The 21,323-nt window shown below is 56.3% G+C and overlaps 1 protein-coding gene and 1 long non-coding RNA gene across 15 annotated transcripts in view; one reads left to right on the top strand and one right to left on the bottom strand.

The window, feature by feature from the left end:
- Window positions 1-16,621, top strand: part of ZC3H7B (zinc finger CCCH-type containing 7B) — a 56,654-nt gene extending 40,033 nt beyond the window's left edge. For 3 of the 14 annotated variants that reach the window (XM_086403024.1, XM_086403027.1, XM_086403025.1), the window contains exons 14-23: window positions 1,525-1,730; window positions 2,725-2,825; window positions 3,871-4,052; window positions 7,060-7,145; window positions 12,041-12,177; window positions 12,283-12,388; window positions 12,520-12,628; window positions 12,854-12,987; window positions 13,115-13,278; window positions 13,620-16,621. In XM_086403024.1, coding sequence (XP_086259150.1) covers window positions 1,525-1,730; window positions 2,725-2,825; window positions 3,871-4,052; window positions 7,060-7,145; window positions 12,041-12,177; window positions 12,283-12,388; window positions 12,520-12,628; window positions 12,854-12,987; window positions 13,115-13,278; window positions 13,620-13,866 — 1,472 coding nt within the window. In that variant the 3' untranslated portion in view covers window positions 13,867-16,621. Of the gene's footprint in view, window positions 1-1,524; window positions 1,731-2,484; window positions 2,826-3,870; window positions 4,053-7,059; window positions 7,146-7,342; window positions 8,416-12,040; window positions 12,178-12,282; window positions 12,389-12,519; window positions 12,629-12,853; window positions 12,988-13,114; window positions 13,279-13,619 lie in introns of those variants that run through there. The other 11 variants (XM_086403026.1, XM_086403028.1, XR_015164561.1 and 8 more) reach the window with 7 other exon arrangements.
- Window positions 16,622-19,271: 2,650 nt separating this feature from the next.
- LOC147373147 (uncharacterized) lies at window positions 19,272-21,289 on the bottom strand. Its single transcript, XR_015164565.1, has 2 exons — window positions 21,093-21,289; window positions 19,272-20,082 (listed from the first exon to the last, which is right to left on the bottom strand). It is a non-coding gene; the product is annotated as an uncharacterized LOC147373147 (long non-coding RNA).
- Window positions 21,290-21,323: the final 34 nt, after the last annotated feature.

The raw sequence follows: 21,323 nt of genomic DNA on the forward strand, positions 1-21,323 counted from the left end.
ATAGCGTTCAGAGCTTTAGAGTGTCACCCTTTTGTTGCCACCGTCACACATCCTCACGACAACTCTGAGTGAGGAAACTGAGGCTTTGGGAGCCCGCCCCAGACTCCGCCTTTGTCCCCCAACCCAGCCTGTGGCAGTAGCCCACCCAGGCTTTCTGGATCAGCTTGTTGTCTTCCCGGCTGGTTCTAAGAGCTAGCTTTATTTTTTTTAATATTTACTTACTTACTTTTGGCTGTGTCAGGTCTTGGTTGCGAGATCTTCCTTTGCAGTATGTGGGCTTTTCTCTCGAGTTGTAGCACACGGGTTCAGTTGCTCCACCACATGTGGGATCTTAAGTTCCCTGACCAGGGATTGAACCTGTGCTTCCTGCATTGAAAGGTGGATTCTTAACCACTGGACCACCAGGGAAGTCCCTCAGCTGGATCTTAAAGACTTGTCATTTCTGAGCCTGAAGGTCTCCAGTCATGCGCAGCCAGTGTGGATGAAATCCCGATTCCATGAGGCCTACAAGTCCCCCGTCGGCCCTGAGCAGTCGCCACATACACTGAACCCTGACTCTTGTACACGTTGTGCCCTGGGAGCCTGATCATCCTCTGCTCCTCCTTCAAGCAGTGCCCAGATCTTGGGAGCCCCCCCAGGGCTCCCCGATGGACTCAGAGTTGGTCACAGTGCAGAGCCCACTGTCTGTGGGGTCACTTGGCCACCGGCCTGCTCATCCCTGTGTGCCGGCAAGCCTGGCCAGGGGCCAGGGGCGACTTAGAGTGTAAGGGAGGGGGATGAAGAAAGAAAAGCAGTTCCCACTGCCAGGAAATGGCTGGTCTCCAGGTTATAAACCTGCTGCCTTCCCAGCTCCCTGGCCCCCAGGAGTTTATTTATTATTATTCTATTTACTATCATTACTTTTTATTTTATATATTATTTCACTTAATTCTTACAACAACCGTGTTCTCATTTCATGGACAGCTGAGGCTCAGGAATAACAGGGAATCCCCAGGCCACATCTGCCAGACCCCAAGGCCCATGCTTTCCATCACCAGGAGTATTTTCCTAGTGACTAATAATAATATAATAATAAAACCTCCCATGTTTATTTAGAGGCTTATATATGTCTGGGCTTCCCTGATGGCTCAGATGGTAAAGAATCTGCCCGCAATGCAAGAGACCCTGATCCCTGGGGTGGGAAGATCCCTTGAAGGAAGGGCGTGGCAACCCACGCCAGTATTCTTGCCTGGAGAATTCCATGGACAGAGGAGCCTGGTGGGCTACAGTCCATGGGGTTGCAAACAGTCGGACACAACTGAGCGATTAACACTTTCACTTTCTATATGTCTACAAAGCCCATTTGTGCCTGCCATCTTGCCTGGCCCATACACAGCAGCTCTGTGCAGGGGAGGAGCAGGGATGACCACATACTCTCCCAAGCCCCGCTGGGTGGCTGCCTGTCCGGCCGGCCGCGGCAGTGGCCGCGAGGGTGCTGCGGTGCCGTCCGCCTGGCGGACCGTGTGTCCTGTTGCCTCTTTGCAGACATGATTAACAAGCAGGACTGTAAGTACGGGGATAACTGCACCTTCGCCTACCATCAGGAGGAGATCGACGTGTGGACGGAGGAGCGGAAGGGCACCCTTAACCGCGACCTGCTCTTTGACCCGCTGGGGGGCGTCAAGCGCGGCAGCCTCACCATCGCCAAGCTCCTCAAGGAGCACCAGGGCATCTTCACTTTCCTCTGTGAGGTACCAGCCCCTCCCCAGTCCATGCACAGACCGGGGTGGGCTCCATGGTGGGTGATGAGCCCGGGAACCCGAGGGTTTTGGAGGCCTGTCCTTCCAATGAGTAGGTTCCTGGGACTGTCATAAAGTTAGGCCCATAGGACCCTATGGCACTAGAGCCCGGATCCTATCCAGTCCCCTCATTTTGCGGAGGTGGAAACTGAGGCCACAAAGAGAAGGAACCACACCTGGCTCTTGACTTCCGGCCACCAGAGGCCAGACTCAGGTGCCCTAGGAACTCATGCTAAGCTCCCCGCGCTTCCTCGTTCAGCTGTGCTGGTTTAATGCCCATGGTACCTTCCGGCCCACTTCCCTGCCTGTGTCCAGGCCAGGCCCTCTCCCCGGGGTGCCCTCCCTATGTTTCTGCGTCTTGGACCCTCTGAGTCTCAAGGGTGATGCCAGCAGCCCCACCAAGCTGTTCATTTCCTCCCCAGAGCTGTCACAGGAGACCCTGCTGGCCCCTGCCTCCCCACCAGGCATCACGTGATACGGGCAGGGACAGGCTCCATCTCTGGGAAGTGAGGGCGCTGGGTCTGGGTTGCCGGCACGGTTTGGTGCTGCTCGGCCAGCCCCCATCCCTCACACAGCCAACCCTTCCCTCTGACTTAGAGCAGGTGGGCCTCCCGCTCCCTTCAGGGGACCACAGTCTGCAGCCTAGGGGTTGCATAGACTTCACAAAGCACCTGCAGTTCTGTTAGATCCTTCTTCGGTTTCACAGTGGATCCGTGGGACAGAGCAGGTGTGGTTTTCCCCTGGGTTACAGCTGAGGAAACGAAGGCTCAGAGATAAGGAGTAACCCCTGCCCCAGCCATTTGGAGTGGTGGGATCAGAGAGGTGGGGGCCACAGACCCTGGGGTTCCCTTCCTCATCCCCCTGACTCAGGGCAGGGCTTGCAGGGACCCAGTCTGTCCCTCTGGGGTGGCCATGCTGGGTCCCAGCCCACCCCCTCCCTGGGCAGATCTGCTTTGACAGTAAACCCCGGATCATCAGCAAAGGCACCAAGGACTCTCCGTCTGTCTGCTCCAACCTGGCTGCCAAGCACAGCTTCTACAACAACAAGTGAGTGAGGCCCACAGCCAGACCCATGGCCTGGATCAGGGAGGGAGCAGGTAGAGAGGCCCCCTGGGGCAGCTTAGATGCCTGGGGAGCAGTTGTGGCCATAGGGTGGGCCTAGGGTGTCAAGGCAAGGGGCAGGATTTGAGACTCAGATCCAGCATCCACCTGGAAAGGACAGAACCACATGTACTGAGCATCTACTATAGTCCAAGCATTTTCTTACGTATTTTAATAATCAAATCCCAGGGACGGGGGAGCCTGGTGGGCTGCCGTCTATGGGGTCACACAGGGTCGGACACGACTGAAGTGACTTAGCAGCAGCAGCAGCAGTCATTAAAGTCCTCCTGTGTGGAGGAGTGAGTGTCTCTGATACATGGTTGACAAAGCTGAGGCTCAGAAGCTGCTTACTCAGACAGCAAGTGAGGGCCACATCCCTGACTCCCATCCAGCGCCCTCCACGGTCCTGACACAGGCGTTGGACAGTGAGTGTGAGAGGCTGTGGGGTCCAGCACCCACCTATGGTCCCTCTGATTCCTCTTGGCTGTGCCCCAGCCTGAGTTGATGGAATCAGAGTTGGGTCCAAACCCCAGCTCAGACCCTGGTCTGTTTTATATCCTCTGACCTCTGTGACCCTTGGTTTCCTCTTCTATAATGTGGATGTTAATCCCCATCTCCCAGGGTTACTGGGAAGGTAGTTAAAATTCCCAGCCTGGAGGAGATGCTCAGGCGTCATCCCTCCGGGTGCAAGACCAACTCTAGGGTATCAAGCTGGGGAACCCAAGGGAGATGCCCTTTCTGGGGGTCTGGTGCAGCACCTTCCTAAGCCGTCTCCAGGGTGAGGCTGGGAGAAGGGCACACCGCTGGGATTTGCGGCAGACCTGCCTGAGCATAGAACCCCCGCCCCTTCCCTCCTGTGCCAGTGGTGAATAGGGGGAGGCAGCAGGGTAGGAGACCTTCATCAAGTGTCTGGCACAGATACCAGGGAGAGGGCCTTGGCCAGGGATGGGGAGCTGCAGACTGCATCATGCCCCGCCCCCCCCCCCACCAGGTGCCTGGTGCACATCGTCCGCTCCACCTCCCTCAAGTACTCCAAGGTTCGCCAGTTCCAGGAGCACTTCCAGTTCGATGTGTGCCGCCACGAGGTGCGATACGGCTGCCTGCGTGAGGACAGCTGCCACTTCGCCCACAGCTTCATCGAGCTCAAGGTCTGGCTCCTGCAGCAGTACTCAGGTGAGGGCTTAGGTGGGGGCTCAGGTGGGGACTCAGATGAGGATTTACGTGAGGGCTCAGGTGGGGGCTCAGGTGAGGGCTCAGGTGGGGACTCAGGTGGGGACTCAGATGAGGATTTACATGAGGGCCCAGGTGAGGATTTAGGTGAGTACTCAGGTGGGGGCTCAGGTGAGGGCTCAGGTGGGGATTTAGGTGAGGGCTCAGGTGAGTATTCAGGTGGGGGCTCAGGTGAGGGTTGAGGTGGGGGCTCAAGTGAGGATTCAGGTGGGGGCTCAGGCGACGATTCAGGTGGGGGCTCAGGTGAGGATTTAGGTGAGGGCTCAGATGAGTACTCAGGTGGGGGCTCAGGTGAGGCCTCAGGTGAGTACTCAGGTGGGGGCTCAGGTGAGGCCTCAGGTGAGTGCTCAGGTGGGGGCTCAGGTGAGGATTTAGGTGGGGGCTCAGATGAGTGCTCAGGTGGGGGCTCAGGTGAGTACTCAGGTGGGGGCTCAGGTGGGGATTTAGGTGGGGGCTCAGGTGAGGGTTGAGGTGGGGGCTCAGGTGAGTACTCAGGTGGGGATTTAGGTGAGTGCTCAGGTGGGGGCTCAGGTGAGGATTTAAGTGAAGGCTCAGGTAAGTACTCAGGTGGGGACTCAGGTGAGGATTGAGGTGGGGGCTCAGGTGAGGGTTGAGGTGGGGGCTCAGGTGAGGACTCAGGTGGGGGCTCAGGTGAGGGTGAGAGGACTGCAGGGTTCAGAGGAAGGCAGTGATGTTGTGATGGGGGCTGCAGAGAAACCAGTACTTCCTGGACATCCTAGGACTCAAAGGCTCTACATTAGGGGGCTTCCAGGCCCAGAAGACCCTGGGTTTATCCCTGTGTGGGCACTGCTAGGGGAGCCAGTGCAGAGGAGCCAGGAGGCAGAGCTCCATGGGCCATCTGGGTGGTCTGGTCACCAGTGGCCCCTCACTGAGCCCCACTGCTCCTCTGTGAGGCAGTGATGTCAGCTCCGCCTCAGCGATGAGGAGGTTAAAAGCCATTCACTTGCTCTCTGGCTCACCTGATGGGATTCCTTGAGCACCTACTCCATCAGGGTCCTGAGTGAGCATGTGGAGGCCCCTGGCCTCAGGGGCCCTGGGATGTACATGAGAGCAAGGCAGACAGTTGGATGGGGAGGTAAGGGACCCTCCATCCTTCTGCTCCAGGAGGCACACTGTCCCCTGCTGCCTGTCATTGTTCACTTAACAGCATTTTTGTTCTGTGTGCAGCATAAAATAACGGTGCATCTAACAAGCCTTGTCTTCTGAGAGTTGGTGGAGTAGGGTGATAGAATTTCAGATGTACATCAGTAACATGAGGAAAGGAAAGCAGAGCAGGAAGACGGAGAGGGACGCGGGATGGGGCATTTGGGATTAGGAAGTCTTGGAGGGCTTCTCGGAGTAGGTGGCATTTGAGCAAGGAAGGGCAGAGAGAGCGTTCCAGGCAGAGGGATCGGCAAGGCTGGCAGCCAAGGAGCAAGCTTGATACAGAAGGAAGGATGTCTGTGAGGGCAGAGCAGCTTCGTGCTGGGGGGAGGGGCAGTGTCAGAGATGAGGCCTAAGAGGTGAAAAAGTCTCGAGATCATAACAGAAATAGAAATAGTTGCATGCATGTGTGCATGCTAAGTCACTTCAGTCATGTCTGACTGTGACCCTATGGACTGTAGCCCGCCAGGCTCCTCTGTCCGTGGGATTCTCCCAGGCATGAATATTGGAGTGGGTTGTCATGCCTTCCTCCTGGGGATCTTCCCCGACAGGGATTAAACACCAGTCTCTTATGTCTCCTGTGTTGGCAGGCAGGTTCTTTACCACCAGCGCCAGCTGAGATTGTTCTAAATACAATGTGCAGGGTTCGGGGGTCGGGGGTTGAGCGGGTAGAGTTGTATGACCTGATCAGTGTTTTTAAGAATTCGCTCTAGCTACTGGGTGGAGAACAGAGGGGCCAAGGGCAGATGGAGGGGGGCCCAGGGGTGTGGCTCAGGCCCTGGTGGCAGCGGTGGAGGTTGTAGAAGTGATCGGATTCTGGGTGTTTTGATGGTGGAGCCAGCGGGAGCTGATGAACCAGACATGATGTAAGAGACAGAGAAAGGGCATCAGGTTGACTCCAGTGGGGACTCTGTGGGCTAAGACGGGGAGGAGCAGGTCAGGGGATCACATCTAGGCTTGTGTGGGATGTGGGGCGGTCTGAGCTGCCTGTTGGACTTCAGGTGGAAAGGTCAAGCAGGCAAGCCAGATGTGGGGGTCTGGAAGGTCCCAGGAGAGCTCTGGGCTGGAGATGCATCCATCAGCAAGAAGGTGGGTGCCAAGCAGATGCCTGGCCGAGTAAGGCCCTACTGGTGAGCCGCCGTGGGGGAGCGATATCCACAGGGCCAGACTGCAAATGAAGTGGGTCTGCAGAAGGAACTAGAAGACCAGAGCCAGGTTGGGAGGAGGGCAGGCCTCGTGGAAGAGGCTGTGAGCTGCCCCTCGGAGGTGCGCTCAGTGTCTACAGTCAGATTGGGAGGGTCTGGGCCACCAGGCTTGAGTATCTGTCCTTTACCAATTGGCAGTGAAGTCCTGGCCCCTCGGTAAGCGGGGCAGCCGGGCTGGGCCAGACATGAAGCCCTAAGAACCTGTGGGCTAGAGGCCACCGAGCAGGGGTCAGACTTGAGGTCCCCCCTGAGGGAGGCAGGGGACAGGGGAGGGACAGAGACACTGGCGTGGATACAGGGAGGCCCCTGTCATCCTGCAGAGCCCACATCTTGCTCCTGCATCTTATTCTCTGTCGGACCTGGAATAAGGCCTGGAATCAGGCCTCTGTCTCCAGCGGCAGATGAACCAACGGGCCTAGAGAGCGTGCAGGGTATCCCTGCTCCCCTAGTCTTTCCCTGGCCTAACTGGGAAGTGGGGCTCCTCCCTGGGCCTGGGGTGGCACCAACACCTCTTGGACCCCCCGCCTTTCTCCTCACTGAGCTCCAGGGATGCCATGTCTTTCCCCCCTCTCCCTTCCCAGGCATGACCCACGAAGACATCGTCCAGGAATCCAAGAAATACTGGCAGCAGATGGAGGCTCACACAGGGAAGGCCAGCAGCAGCTTGGTAAGACCCTGGGCTGGCATAGGGGGTGGGGTCAGCCCCCACGAGGGGCATCCCCCGTTCCCCATCCCTTTGGTTTATCTTTATGTAATGGAGAGTCCAACTCTTTGTAATCTCATGGACTGTAGCCCCCCAGGCTCCTCTGTCCATGGGATTCTCCAGGCAAGAATACTGGAGTAGGTTGCCATTCTCTTCTCCAGGGGATCTTCCTGACCAAGGGATCAAACCCGGGTTTTCTGCATTGCAGGCAGATTCTTTACCATCTGAGCCACCAGGGAAGCCCCCACCTCTTTACCTAGTCATCATTTATTTAACAGAAAATTTTAAGAAGAACACAAAGAATTTGTGTATAGCTTTTTCTAGAGTCCCCTGATGTTAACATTTTACACCTGTCCACACTCACTTTGTGCTCTGTGTGTGTGTGCATACACACATATACATTTATTTATAGAAACACACTTTTCTGAACCATTAGAGAGTAAGATGGAGACATGATGCCCCGTTACCCCAAAATACTTCAGTGTAAAAATAAGGACACTCTCTTCCATAATAACCACAGTACAGTTACCAAACATCACCAAATTCACGCTGGGGTGATTATCCGGATTGTGCTGTACTGTACGCGCGTGCTTAGTTGCTCAGTCGTGTCCAACTCATCGTGACCCCCTGGACCGTAGCCCGCCAGGCTCCTCTGTCCGTGGGATGCTCCAGCAAGAATACTGGAGTGGCTTGCTGTTTCCTCCTCCAGTGATGTACTATTATTCAAATTTTTGTGACTCCTCCCCAGATCCCAGCAACACATTGTATTCCTTTATTGTCTTTTGTGTGTGTGTGTGTCTTTGATTGCCTTTAATCTAGAGCAGTTCCTCAGTCTTTGTGTTTCATGACATTGACTTTTTTTTAATATTTATTCTTTATCTATTTGGCTATGCTGGGACTTAGTTGTGGCACCTGGGGCTTTAGTTATAGCTTTAGGATCTTTAGTTATGGCTTTAGTTACAGCTTTAGGATCTTTAGTTACGGCTTTAGTTATAGCTTTAGAATCTTCAGTTACAGCTTTAGGATCTAGTTCCCTGACCAGGGATCCAGGGCCCCTGCATTGGGAGCACAGGGTTTTTAGCCACTGGACCCCCAAGGAAGTCCTGACACTGACATTTTTGAAGAACCAGATGCTTTGTAAAAGGCCTGTCAGTTTGGGATTGTCTGATTGGAGACATGTCACTTCCATTTGTCCCTTCCCCGGTAACTTGATTAAAGGTGCCTCCACTGGAAAGCTTTGTCTGTTGTGAAGTTGATCTCTCCTCCTTTGTAATGAATGACTGTCTTCCTGGAGGGCCTCTGAGACTCTGTAAACGTCCTGGTGTCCCTCAGCCTTTGCCCCCACTGCTCATATCACTTCCTATCCCTCTGGATCCTCACCCGGGTCCCCTGCCGTGAGCTGGCGCGTGGTGGTGTTTTCGGGAGGGGAGACTGAGGCTCAGGACACGCTAGAGACTTGCCCGGGGCACTCGAGCAGAGCAGCAGAGGTGGTCTTGGGTTCTCTGACGGCTCGTCTAGAGTCCACTCTGCTCCCGCCCCAGCCGCTCCATCCCCATCAGCCTGAGGGCACCTCATTCATAAACCGCGGATCAGAATCCTGCCTGCCATCTCCAGGGCCAGTGTGAGGCTCACAGGAGCTGACCATGTCCCTGCTCCATGCAGGGACCCCATCACCCCTGAAGCTCACACTCTCCCCAAGCGGCAGGGGTCATTGTAACTCTATCTGATAGAGGGGAGAGAGGGGTGGTCTTAGGGCCCAGGAGACAGTCACGTGGGGGATGACTCCCACCATGCCCCGCCCACCCACTGGTCACCTAGGGAGGACCCTGGGCCTCAGGCCCCTCTTAAGGCCGGCCTGGGTATGGCTTGGAGCCAGGGAGCAGGCAGGCTGGCCAGTGGGGTACGCCTGGGCCAGGCTGGCTGACCTCGGCCTTCAGTCTCCTGGCCTACCTGCTCCTTCCTGGTCCTTTTTCTTTCTCTCTTCTCTTCCTAGTGGTTCTTGTCCTCCGCCCCTCTCCCACTCAGTCCTCTTCCCCACCCGCCATGCAGTTTATTTTTGCTCCTGGCCAGGAGCCCAGCTGGGAAGCAATGCAGGACTCAAGCTGGACCTGCAACGTTGTCTGCTAGAGAGAGAACACCAAGTCTGCACCACCACCATTCCTCTGATCCCCCTGCATCCTGCCCCCCCGAGATGCCACTCTCGGGCCTGGCTCAGGAGCAGGCCTTCTGTGCCAGACCTGGCTGTGCCCTGGGCATGAGGTGTCTCACTTGCCATCAGAGGGTGGGGCCAATGGCAGCTTGAGGTCAAGGACAGGATGCCAGGGTAGAAGCTGCTCGGGCCTGGTGCTCCTGGTGCAGCTGTGCCACTGTACAGGGGAGCTGGAGCACCTGCCTCACATCAGATCTCTGTCCTTAGGCCACTTACCCACGGCAGGGTTAGTGACCGCTCTGAGCCTCTGCTTCCACTCAGTCCAGTGGGAATGACCCCTACCCCCAGGTCTGCTGCAAGAAGATGCTGAGTCTGCAGTTCTGAAAAGGAAACTGTGGGCCAGCGTGGCTGTTCCTTAGAGCAGTGGCTAAGCCATGGGACTCCTTGGACTCCACTTACCTCACTTGTGAAATGGGCCCTCTCACACTTCTGTGAGGAATCAATGGGACGTCTCAAAATCACTGGTGACACATAAACTTCCTGCCAGCTTTAGCCAGGCTGCGGGATCTGAACCACCTCTTATTGACTGATTCATCTAGTTATGAGGGCCAGGCCCGATGGAGAGCAGGGCCTAGAGGGTGGGGATAGGGGCCTGCCAGGTAGCTTTAGCCAGGTTACAAAGGCGGGATTTTACCTTGCTGTTGGGATGTGTGTTAACCTGGGGCTGAGCCAGGCTGCATGTCTCCCAGCAAGAGGGTCATTCAACACCCAGGAGGGACTTTCCTGGCAACCTAGCATTTAAGACTGTGTGCTTCTGACATAGGAGACACGGGTTCAATCCCTGGTCAGAGAACTAGGCTCCCAAATGCTGGGTGACACGGCCAAAAAAAAAAAATCCAACAAAGTGAGAGCCCCCTCCTGCTCAAGGGAGGCCCTGGTCTAGGCAGTGCCAGGGACAGAGGATCCTCCCGTGGCAGGAGAGGAAGAGGTGAGGGCTGCCTGGAGGGGTGACCCCACATCTGAGGCCCCAGGGAGCTTGGGGAGGTCTAGCTGACAGGAGGGCCAGCAGGGTGGCCAGCACAGCTGGGCGAGGGGTTGCAAGCGGTAGGAGACAAGGCTGGTGGGCACCCCTTCCATCTCTCGCCCAGCCCCCGACCCTGCCCCAGGCAGGAGTGCGGAAGAGCAGGCCCTCTGCCTGCAAAGGAAAGGCTGAGACAGAGAATGGGAAGGAACACGGTGGGGCTTCAGAGAGGCTGGGACTTCCCCAGTGCTCCGGTGGCTAAGACTCCACGCTCCCAATTCAGGGGGTCCCGGGTTCAATCCCTGCTTGGGGAACTTGATCCCATACGCTGTAACTAAAAGATCTTGCAGGCCATAACAAAGATTGATGATCTGCATGCCGCAACTGAGACCTGACGCAAACAAATAAAAATAAATATTAAAAAAAAAGAGAGTCCAGGGCTGCTCAGAAGTCTGTCCCACTGATAGGCTGGCAGGCTCCTCCAGCCCCACCCTCTAGGACCTGCTCTCCACCAGGCCTGGCCCTCATAACTAGATGAGGCAGTCAGCGTGAGGTGGTTTAGGTACTATGGCAGCCCACAGGATGGCCAGCTGCTACCTAGGAGGACTTCAGGGAAGGCTTCCTGAAGGAGGTGGTACTTAAGCTGAATTTCAGAAGTTTCCAGAACAAGCCTGATAGAAAGGGGCATTCCAGGCATGTGCAAAAGCAGGGAGCTGAGAGGTCACAAGCCATGCCCAGGGATACTCCAGCAGCTCCACAGAGCAGGCCCGTGGGGACTAGCCAGATAAGGTGACAAGTACTCTCCTTCAGGAGACCAGAGCCCTGTCCCAGGCCTGGCCCCCATGCTGAGAGGCCGTGGGGCCCGGAGTTAGGGGGTCGGTTCAGTCCAGTCAGTCATGTTTTACTCTCGGCGACCCCATGGACTGCAGCACGCCAGGCCTCCCGGTCCATCACCAACTCCCGGAGTTTGCTCAAACTCACGTCCATTGTGTCAGTGATGCCATCCAGCCATCTCATCCTCTGTCGTCCCCTTTTCCTCCTGCCCTCAATCTTTCCCAGCATCAGGGTCTTCTCCAATGAGTCAGCTCTTCACATCAGGTGACCAAAGTATTGGAGCTTCAGTTCAGCATCAGTTCTTCCAACGAATATTCAGGACTGTTTTCCTTTAGGATTGATTGGTTTGATCTCCTTGCAGTCCAAGGGACTCTCAAGAGTCTTGTCCAACACAGTTCAAAAGCATCAATTCTTCGGCGCTCAGCTTTCCTTACAGTCCAACTCTCACACCATACATGACTACTGGAAAAACCATAGCTTTGAATAGATGGACCTTTGTCGGCACAGTAATGTCCCTGCTTTTTAATATGCCATCGAGGTTGGTCACAGCTTTTCTTTCAAGGAGCAAGGGTCTTTTAATTTCATGGCTGCAGTCACCATCTGCAGTGATTTTGGAGCCCAAAAAAATAAATCTGTCACTGTTTCCATTGTCCCCATCTATTTGCCATGAAGTGATGGGACTGGATGCCATGATCTTAGTTTTTTGAATGCTTTAAGCTAGCTTTTTCACTCTGCTCTTTCACTTCCCACCAGTAACTGGGAATGGAACTACTGACTCCAAGGCTCCAGGCAGCTTGTGTGTCAGACCCCAGGGCCTCAGCCTGGTCCTGTGGCTTCACCAGCCCCTCTCGCCAGCAGGGTGCCCCACGGACCCACGGGCCTAGCACCTTTGACCTACAGATGAAGTTTGTGTGTGGCCAGTGCTGGAGGAATGGGCAGGTGGTGGAGCCCGACAAGGACCTCAAGTACTGCAGCGCCAAGGCGCGGCACTGGTGAGCCAGGCGCCAGGCAGGGGCATGGGCAGTGGGGGGGGCAAGCGCCACGGGTGAGAAAGCCAGGCTCCCTGAGGAGGTCACACAGCCCTCTGCATCCTGCAGCTGGACCAAGGAGCGGCGGGTCCTCCTGGTGATGTCCAAGGCCAAGAGGAAGTGGGTGTCGGTGCGGCCGCTGCCGTCCATTCGCAACTTCCCACAGCAATACGATGTGAGTGCCAGGGCGGGGTGCAGGGTGGCATCAGGGCTTCAGATATGGGGCCCAGGAGGGCTTGCCCGCTCGCTGGGGCCATGACACTGTCCAGCAGGACTCAGCAGACTCTCCCTACGCCCCCACTGCAGCTCTGCATCCACGCACAGAACGGCCGCAAGTGCCAGTACGTGGGGAACTGCTCCTTCGCACACAGCCCGGAGGAGAGGGACATGTGGACGTTCATGAAGGAGAACAAGAGTGAGTGGGCAGGGTGGGGCAGAACTGACCCTGACAGCCCCACTTGGCAGGCCCCAGGGCACCCGCTGAACCTCACTTTTCTGCCAGGGCCCTGCCCTGGGCCGTGCCCTCTCTGGGTCTCCAGTGGACCAGGCAGCCCCGCAGCTGGGGTCCCGCAGGGGTCGTGGGACAGAGTGGAAGGAGGATCCGTGCTCACCAGGCCCTCCATCCCCTCTTGCCCACCAGTCCTGGACATGCAGCAGACCTATGATATGTGGCTGAAGAAACACAACCCTGGGAAGCCAGGGGAAGGGACGCCTGTCGGTTCACGGGAAGGGGAGAAGCAGATCCAGATGCCCACGGACTACGCCGACATCATGGTAACGCCCACCCGCAGGCTGGTCCCAGCTTGACCTGGCAGGGTCGAGGGGAGGGCCTCAGTCTCCCGGGGGAAGCGATCTTGGCAGAGGGGTGGGGAGTGGGCACCCACGGTGGCCGTGTCCCCAGATGGGGTACCACTGCTGGCTCTGTGGCAAGAATAGCAACAGCAAGAAGCAATGGCAGCAGCACATCCAGTCTGAGAAGCATAAGGAGAAGGTGTTCACGTCTGACAGCGATGCCAGCGGCTGGGCCTACCGCTTCCCCATGGGCGAGTTCCGGCTCTGTGACAGGTGCCCCCTGGGGAGGGCCGGGCTGGGGGGCCGGAGTGGCAGGGCCTGGAGGGCTGTGGGGTGGCTGGCTCTGGTTCTGCTTGGCTGGGAGGTGGCAGGCGGGGGTGGCGTGTCCAGAAACAGTCACTCCTGGCATGAGGACCATGGGGGCATTGGAGGCGGGGACTGCTCCTCCATGTGTGAGATCCTCGGGGAAGGCTGGGCCAGGCCTGCTGTCCTGGGGCTGATGCTGCTGGGGAGAGGCTTGTCGTTGCGGGGAATGGGGATTTCCAGCCCCAGGCCGGGCAGCCTGTGGAGGCCAGGGCACAGGGCTTGGGCAGTGAGCCTCCTGCTGCCCGCAGGCTCCAGAAGGGCAAAGCCTGCCCGGACGGCGACAAGTGCCGCTGCGCTCACGGGCAGGAGGAGCTCAACGAGTGGCTGGACCGGCGTGAGGTTCTGAAGCAGAAGCTGGCCAAGGCCCGCAAGGACATGCTCCTGTGCCCGCGGGACGACGACTTCGGCAAATACAACTTCCTGCTACAGGAGGATGGGAACGCCCCTGGTGCCGCCCTGGAGGCCCCTGCCACTGCCGCCGGCACCGGGGACTAGGCCAGCTCTCGGCCACAAGTGAAGTCCTAGGATCAGGGGCCGGGGGTGGAAACAGAGCGCTGTTGGGAGGACTGGGGCCAGCCAGGGCTGGGGGCAGGGGGCATTGGGCAGCCCCCCACCCCGGGGCCCCATCCATCCTCTCTGCCCCCACCCCACCACCGCCCCCGTGCATACCCAGGTACACGAGCTGCAGCCTGCCCCCTTACCCCTTGGTCCCAGGGTTCTTTTCCTACCGAAGCCCTGGGCAGTGCCTCCCCTCCCCGACCCCAGCTCTCCTGGTTGTGGAGGGAGGGGTCTGGCTGACCCCTCCAGCTTCAGCCTACAGCTTTAACTTCTGTCTGCTCCTCAAGGGGGCCCAATGCTCAGGGCTGGGGAGCCTGGGGTCCCCCACTTGAATCTGCAGCAGGAGGGTCCTTCTCCCTGCCCCACTCCCACCCCACCCTCCCCGCCCCTGGGGGCAGATCAGGACACAACAAGGGCAGGAGGCCCCCAACTAGCTTTAAAACACAGCCCCAGGACAGGACTGGAGACACTGCACAGGTCACTTAACCCTCTGGGGCCTCAGTTTCCCCTCTGGTTGGAAGAATGGGAGCTGCTGGACTTCATGGTCTCTGCAGCCTGACTGGGGAGCCTGGCTCTCTGCTGAGGCCATCTGCCCAGCCCTTCTTGTCTGTGGGCCACCGAATGTAGATAGTAGATCATCGGAGCCTTCAGAGATAACACACCCCAAACCCCCATTTTGCAGATAGAAAAACTGAGGCCTAGGAGAGGGGAGTGATCTGCCCAGCATCCCCAGCACACGGCATGGCTCAGCTGGGACGCACATGTGGTCACAAGACTCAGGGCCAGTTACCAGCCGGAGCCTCCAGGCTCTCGGCAGGGATGTGACAGTCTCTGTATCAGCAGCTGGGATCCCAGGCAGCCCCACCCAGGGGTGGGTCATGGCCACACCCTGTAGAGGGACAGTTCCCTCTGAGGATGGTCGGAAGGAGTGTAGCAGTGAAGGTCACTTCCCTATGGCCTGCTCCAGAGAGGAGGTTACCTGGCAGGGCGCTTGTGGGCTCAGGTTCTGCACAAGGTCCTGGGGGGAGGGGACTGGGAGGGTGGGCAGTCATGGGACGTGGGGAGAAGGGAGACTTGATCGTGGGCACCATGGGCTGCTCCAGGATCGGACACAGCCCCTCTTTCTTGGGACTCAGCAGAGTCCTTCCACCTTCTCCCCTCAACCCAGACATACAATTAGGACCATCCATCCCAGCCCCTCCCTGATCCCGGCCCTACCAGCTGCCTGGGATCCCAGCTGACCCCCAACTCCCACCCGCCCCCCCCCACCCAACCAAGCCCTCTCCCATCCCTCCTGTCTCATGTGTCTGCGTGCACCCCCTCCTCTCCATCCCACCCGCTGTGGGCAGACCCAGCCTCCCCCGGTTCCCTAGACATTCCAGAACGCCCCACACCATTGGCACAAGAGGTGGGGTCCCCCGGAAGGAGCTGAGGACCAAGGCTGGAGTCAGTGGTGAGGGGTGGGGGGTGAGACAGAGAGAATGGAATACCCTTTATTTCCCCTCAAACAAGAATTTCGAGTGTGCGATGATATGATGACGGGCACCCTGGGCCACAGAGAACCCTGTTCTCGCTGCCGCTGCCCGACCTCTTCCTGATAATTGTGGCATGCATCTTTCCTCTCCCCGCCCCTCCCCCCGGCAGGCCAGCACTGAGGGGTCTGGGTGCTGGTGGCGTGGCTGGAGGGGGAGGAGAGACCCGAGGTGGGGGCCGTGGCCGTGAATGTTGATGACACTTGTTTTCCCTGATCTGTGCCGTTGCAGTCTGTCGTCACCAGCCTTGTTTTTAGTGTGTATATATGTCGCCCCCGTGATGCATATATACACAGGTATTAAATATATCGCTCTATATAATATTATATATGTGTGTGGTATCCAAGGAATCACTTCTAATGATAAAGAATGAGGGCTAAAGATAAAGCATTTGGCCAGAAAATGCAGCCATCCTGGCATAACAAGGATTTTTCGGGGTCAGCAAGCCTTTCACAAGGATTGAGGGACTGAAGCAGGGTGGGGAGAGCAGGTAATTTGGGCAGCAGGGGCAGAAGTGGTCCCTGCCTGGGCTCCGCTCTGCCTCAGAGCTTCCAGACCACCCCCGCTGAGTGGGGAGGGAGCACGTGTGCTCAGGGAAAGAAAAGGGCTTGGTGTCTGTCTCCCACCTGAAGGAATAGGGTTAGAATCCAGATTTTTCTTCTTCTCCAGCCTGTTATCCATGCAGAGGCCCCTGGGATGTTGGAGGCACCCTGGCCTGGCCGGAGCTGGATTCCCCCATGGGGTTGGAAGTGAGCCAGAGGCAGGCAGGGAGCAGGAGGTGGGGGTGGGAGACAGGCGTGTACTCTGAATGATGAGTGTGTTTATTTCAGTTGTGAACCCGACCGAGAGGCTCAGAGAGTTGGAGTGGGCCTGTGTCCCCCCGCCGCCGGCAGGCAGGGACTAGACATCACGGCAGATACGGCAAAGCGGGGACAGGCACCCCTGATGTGAGGGTCCCTTAGGGATGGGGCCGGGAGGGAGGCTGCGTTTCTCAGGTGGGCAGTAATCAACTTAATGGTCCTTTAAAAATGTCTGTGTATTAAAAATTTAAGAATACCACACTTTAATATTAAATATTCATAAGGTCTAGTATCTTGATAATAATGTAGATGTTTTAATAACAATTTTTGTCCTTCTTAAAATAAAATGAAAGAAACTTGCTTCTTTTAGCCTTTGTTCTAGAAAATAAACACGTGCACTTTGACCTGTGTCCCCGAGGTGTCACTCCTGCTCCTCCCTTCCTAGCACTTGTGCCAGGGGGCCCTTGTGGGACGAGCTGGCTGGCTGGCTGGCACAGGGCATTCCCCAAGGCAGAAATTCCGAGGGGTGAGGGGCAGAAGGTCTGTGTCCTTGCGCAAACAAGGCAGCCTGGCTGACCCTGGCTCACACAGAGCCTCGCTGGCGGGGACAAACTACTCTCGGTTTAAGTGGCCCCATGGGCCACCCTTTGCTGGCTCTTCTGCAGCCTGTCTGCTCGTGGCCTCTGTGTGGGGACTCAGCAGTACCCACACTTTCCTGCTTTTACCCTGTGCTATCTCTGTGCCCTTTCTGGGGGTGGCTTATTCCAGAAAGGTAAGGGGCTCTGACGAGCTTTGGAACGTGAGCCTATATGCAGCCTGGACTCCTTGGTGCCTGAGGGAGGTCTGAGTCACATGGGACCAGCTTCCTCATCTTTAAGAGACAGCAAACTGGATCAAGGATTCTCAGTTGGGGACTCCTGTATCTGCCGGAGGCCCTTTTGCAAATCTCCTGGATTGTGTGTGGCTACAGGTGACAGAAGGGGTCCTGACGGGAGCAGCTATCATTGAGAGTAAGCTCTCGCCAGACAATTTCAAACTACAGGGTGCAGTGGCTCCAGGGACAGAGGTCGAAGGTCTGTGAATCCTCTGAGGACAGGGAATCATCTGGGCTGGGTACTCAGTAGGGGCTCAGATGCTTGATAAATGACCAGATGAATAACAGGAGCAGCTGACTTGATGGAGCACCTTCTGCATGCCAGGCACTGTGGATATAGCAAGTCTGTCTCTATAGCAACCTGAACATTTGGAGTCCACATCTCAGCTCACAGAGGTTCCGTGAAGGGTTCCAAAGACCCTCAGAAAAGAGACAAAAAAGATGGAGAATCAGTGGCAACTGGGTGATCAGCAGGGTCCCTTCAGCACTGGTGTTCTGGGGTTCCCAGCACCCCTGGCTGCACTGTGAAAAACCAGCAGGGTATGTCAGGGTCCAGCTCTCAGGAGAAAATGCAGACCTGTCCTCAGGCCGAAGAGATCGTTAACATGCATCAGAACCTCCTTTAAACTTAGAAAGTCAAAGAATAAGATAAGCAGTACTTCAGTGAACCGAGTGGACTAAATTCTCAAAAATTCCCCTAAATTCTCATCCAGTTTTCTCTTAGCTCAGGTTGGTAGGCATTAGCTGAACACTTGTCCCATCTCAGATCTTACAGATACAAGATGATAGACAAAACGTGGCCTTCTGGGAATCCAGTCTGTGAGGTGGAGATGGGCCTGTAGGGAAGAGTGTAGGATGATGTGACAGACAGTGGTGGGAGACACCAGGTGCCACGGAAGGTACCACATCCACGCTGGGGAGCTGGGGAGGGCTTCCTGGGGGGAGGTGAGCCTGGATTTGAGCCTTAAAAAGATTGTATCGTCGTAATCAATGTGTACTTATTACTCTGCATCTTCCCTTTTCTTGGTTGCATTTCACACGTGCATCTCCACCTGTGACATGTAACCTAGAAATGCCCAATGTAACCTAGATATTTATGGTCAGTGGCTTCATCCATCAAGGTGCCTGAGCTGGCTTGAGCTAACTAACCCAGATATGGAACGTAGGCCCATTTCTGGCCTTTGGTCCTGTGATTAGGGGCCGCCTTGCGTACCGCCATCACTATGGTTCCCCAGCTCCTCCTTCCTGCCTTCGGGGAAGCTGCTTGTGAGAGGCTGCCTGGGCACCTAGGGGACTCTGCCCAAACTGCATGCACATACAGCCCCCACCGGCACAGCCACCAGACCTCTGAGCCAGGAGACCCAGTGCGTGCGGACGATCCCAGCATGCCTGCCATGTGGGCCCTCTGGACGTGTCCAGGTTTCCGTGTGCCGCCCCTCCCCTGCCTCTGCCCCCCCACCCCAGCCGCCTGACCCAGCGTCCTGCTGATGTGGCCCCTGTGTGAGCCATGGGTGATGCTGCCAGCTGGACATGCTGACTGTGAGTGGGGGTGCCACGTAGACTGACTTTCCATGGCATGAAAATTCCCTAATGGCAGGGCCTTGCCTGGCCCGGTCTGTTATTTAGCTTTGAACTCCTTACAAGGTCTAGGCTGGTGCCAGGTATGCAGTGAGCAATCATTCACAGCCTTAGAGGCTTCGTACATTTGTGCATTGGAAGGGGTCTGACAGGAGCGAACTTCCGAGAATGAAATATCACGCGGCAGGCAGGCACATTTGAGACACGTAGGGACTTCCTGCTGCCTCCCAAATCACACTCTGTGTGCACCTGCCCACTCACCACTGGGGTAAAGCCAGTCGGGCACATGAAAGTGTTCGTGGGCCAAGAGATGGCTAATGCACCGACTTAAACCCAGCCCCAGCCCCAGCCTGCGAGTCACAGGTCAAACTGAGGCAACCTGCACACCAGGTCCTCCACACTCTCCGCCCTCCAGAGTTGGACCCTCCAGGGTCACAGAGGCAAAGGGAACTGGGAGGATAAATAAACTGAGTCTGTTATGAGGAAGGGGAACAGGGAGGGAATGAGATTCCTGAAATGCACCTTTATCAAAAGCTTTGAGCTTTGAGCCACATACTGTTTTTTGTATTCAATAATGGAAATTAATTTTTAATTTGGGGAAAGAACAAATGGTTTGGGGAGGGCTATTAGGGTGGATCACTTCATGGGAAATAGATGGAGAAACAGTGGAAACAGTGTCAGACTTGATTTTTGGGGGCTCCAAAATCACTGCAGATGGTGACTGCAGCCATGAAATTAAAAGACGCTTACTCCTTGGAAGGAAAGTTATGACCAACCTAGATAGCTTATTCAAAAGCAGAGACATTACTTTGCCAACAAAGGTCCGTCTAGTCAAGGCTATGGTTTTTCCTGTGGTCATGTATGGATGTGAGAGTTGGACTGTGAAGAAGGCTGAGCGCCGAAGAATTGATGCTTTTGAACTGTGGTGTTGGAGAAGACTCTTGAGAGTCCCTTGGACTGCAAGGAGATCCAACCAGTCCATTCCAAAAGAGATCAGCCCCGGGATTTCTTTGGAAGGAATGATGCTAAAGCTGAAACTCCAGTACTTTGGCCACCTCATGGAAGAGTTGACTCATTGGAAAAGACTCTGATGCTGGGAGGGATTGGGGTCAGGAGGAGAAGGGGACGACAGAGGATGAGATGGCTGGATGGCATCACTGACTCGATGGACGTGAGTCTGAGTGAACTCCGGGAGTTGGTGATAGACAGGGAGGCCTGGCGTGCTGCGATTCATGGGGTCGCAAAGAGTCGGACGACTGAGCAACTGAACTGAACTGAACTGAACTGATTAGGGTGGAAGGGGCTTCCCACGGTAAAGAATCCGCCAGCACAGGAGAAGTGGGTTCGATCTCTGGATCAGGAAGATCCCCTGGAGGAGGAAATGGCAACCCAATTCAGTATTCTTGCCTGGGAAATCCCATGGACAGAGGAGCCTGGCAGACTACAGTCCATGGAGTCACGAGAGTTGAACACAACTGAGTACCATGCATACACACACATGTTGGGGTGGAAAAGAGGGTAACTGGAGAATAAGCTGGGAACTGTTGGGAAAAGGAGAGGCTTGAAGGCATCCTGACGTATCTGCTGTTTGAGCAAAATGGGATTTTGGAAAGTGGGGAAGGATGACATAGAAATCAGCTACAAGTGCAGGGAACCAAAGGCTTATTGCACCCAAACAGAGACAGAACAGAACCAGAGACAGAACCAGAGCTGAAAGGAGCCGTGAAGGTCGCCACATTTGGTGGTTTTGGAGCTGAGACTCCAAAGAGCAGTACAGCTTGTTCACGATGCTACATGTGGAGGGGAGGAGCCCGATGATCCCCCGCCCCGCCACCTCCCCCGCTCGGGCAAGGCTGGCGTCGGTCTTTGTAGAGACTGCCAAACAGAATCATGGCTTCAACCTCACGTTCAAGTAAGTGGCCCAGGGACCACAGAGGCCAGTGAGAGGGCCAGGGAGGGGACTGTTGCAAACAGCCAATTGCTGCCCAGGCCCCCAGGCTGGGGCAGAGGCTGAGAAGCAGGACGGTGTCCCAGAAAGAGTCTCAGCCAATCTGCGGGGCCGCTCCCCTTCAGTGGCACCTACTCTGCCTGCCTGCCAGTACCTGCCCGCTGGGCACCTGCCTCATCTCCCCCTCCCCTCCGTCCGTGAAGGCCAAAGGGATCTCAGGCTGCAGGTTTGTCCCTCCCCTTAGAAAAGCAGGCTTCAGGTTCTGCAGATAGCGTGCCCCAATTACCCATGCCACACGCACACCGTGTGCCTTCCAGGGCACGTGTGCATGTACACAGCCTATAGACCAGCATCAAAACACACCAACACCCCCTCGAGACTCACAAGCTCGCAGGTAAGTGCATGACGCCCACTTGTGGGCCTGTGCTCACCAACACAGTACATCCTCTGTGCCCAGCTGCCTGTGGCCGGGGTTGCGGGTCCCGCAGGGCCTGGCCTCTGAAGCTTCTCTGCCGAGTGGGCCTGAGTGTGCAGTGCACGCTCACTGTGGGCGGGCAGCCAGCTCACTGTTCTCACCTGGCAGGCCTGGCTCTGGCTCCCAGCCTGGAGGAGAACTTCCCTTTGCAAAGTTAGATAACACCAGGCTCTCTGTCAGAGGATTG

Source organism: Bos grunniens, chromosome 5 (assembly GCF_055505025.1).
Source record: "Bos grunniens cultivar Pamir isolate PY7600 chromosome 5, Bosgru_T2T1.0, whole genome shotgun sequence".
In the NCBI taxonomy this organism is placed as follows: domain Eukaryota; kingdom Metazoa; phylum Chordata; class Mammalia; order Artiodactyla; family Bovidae; genus Bos; species Bos grunniens.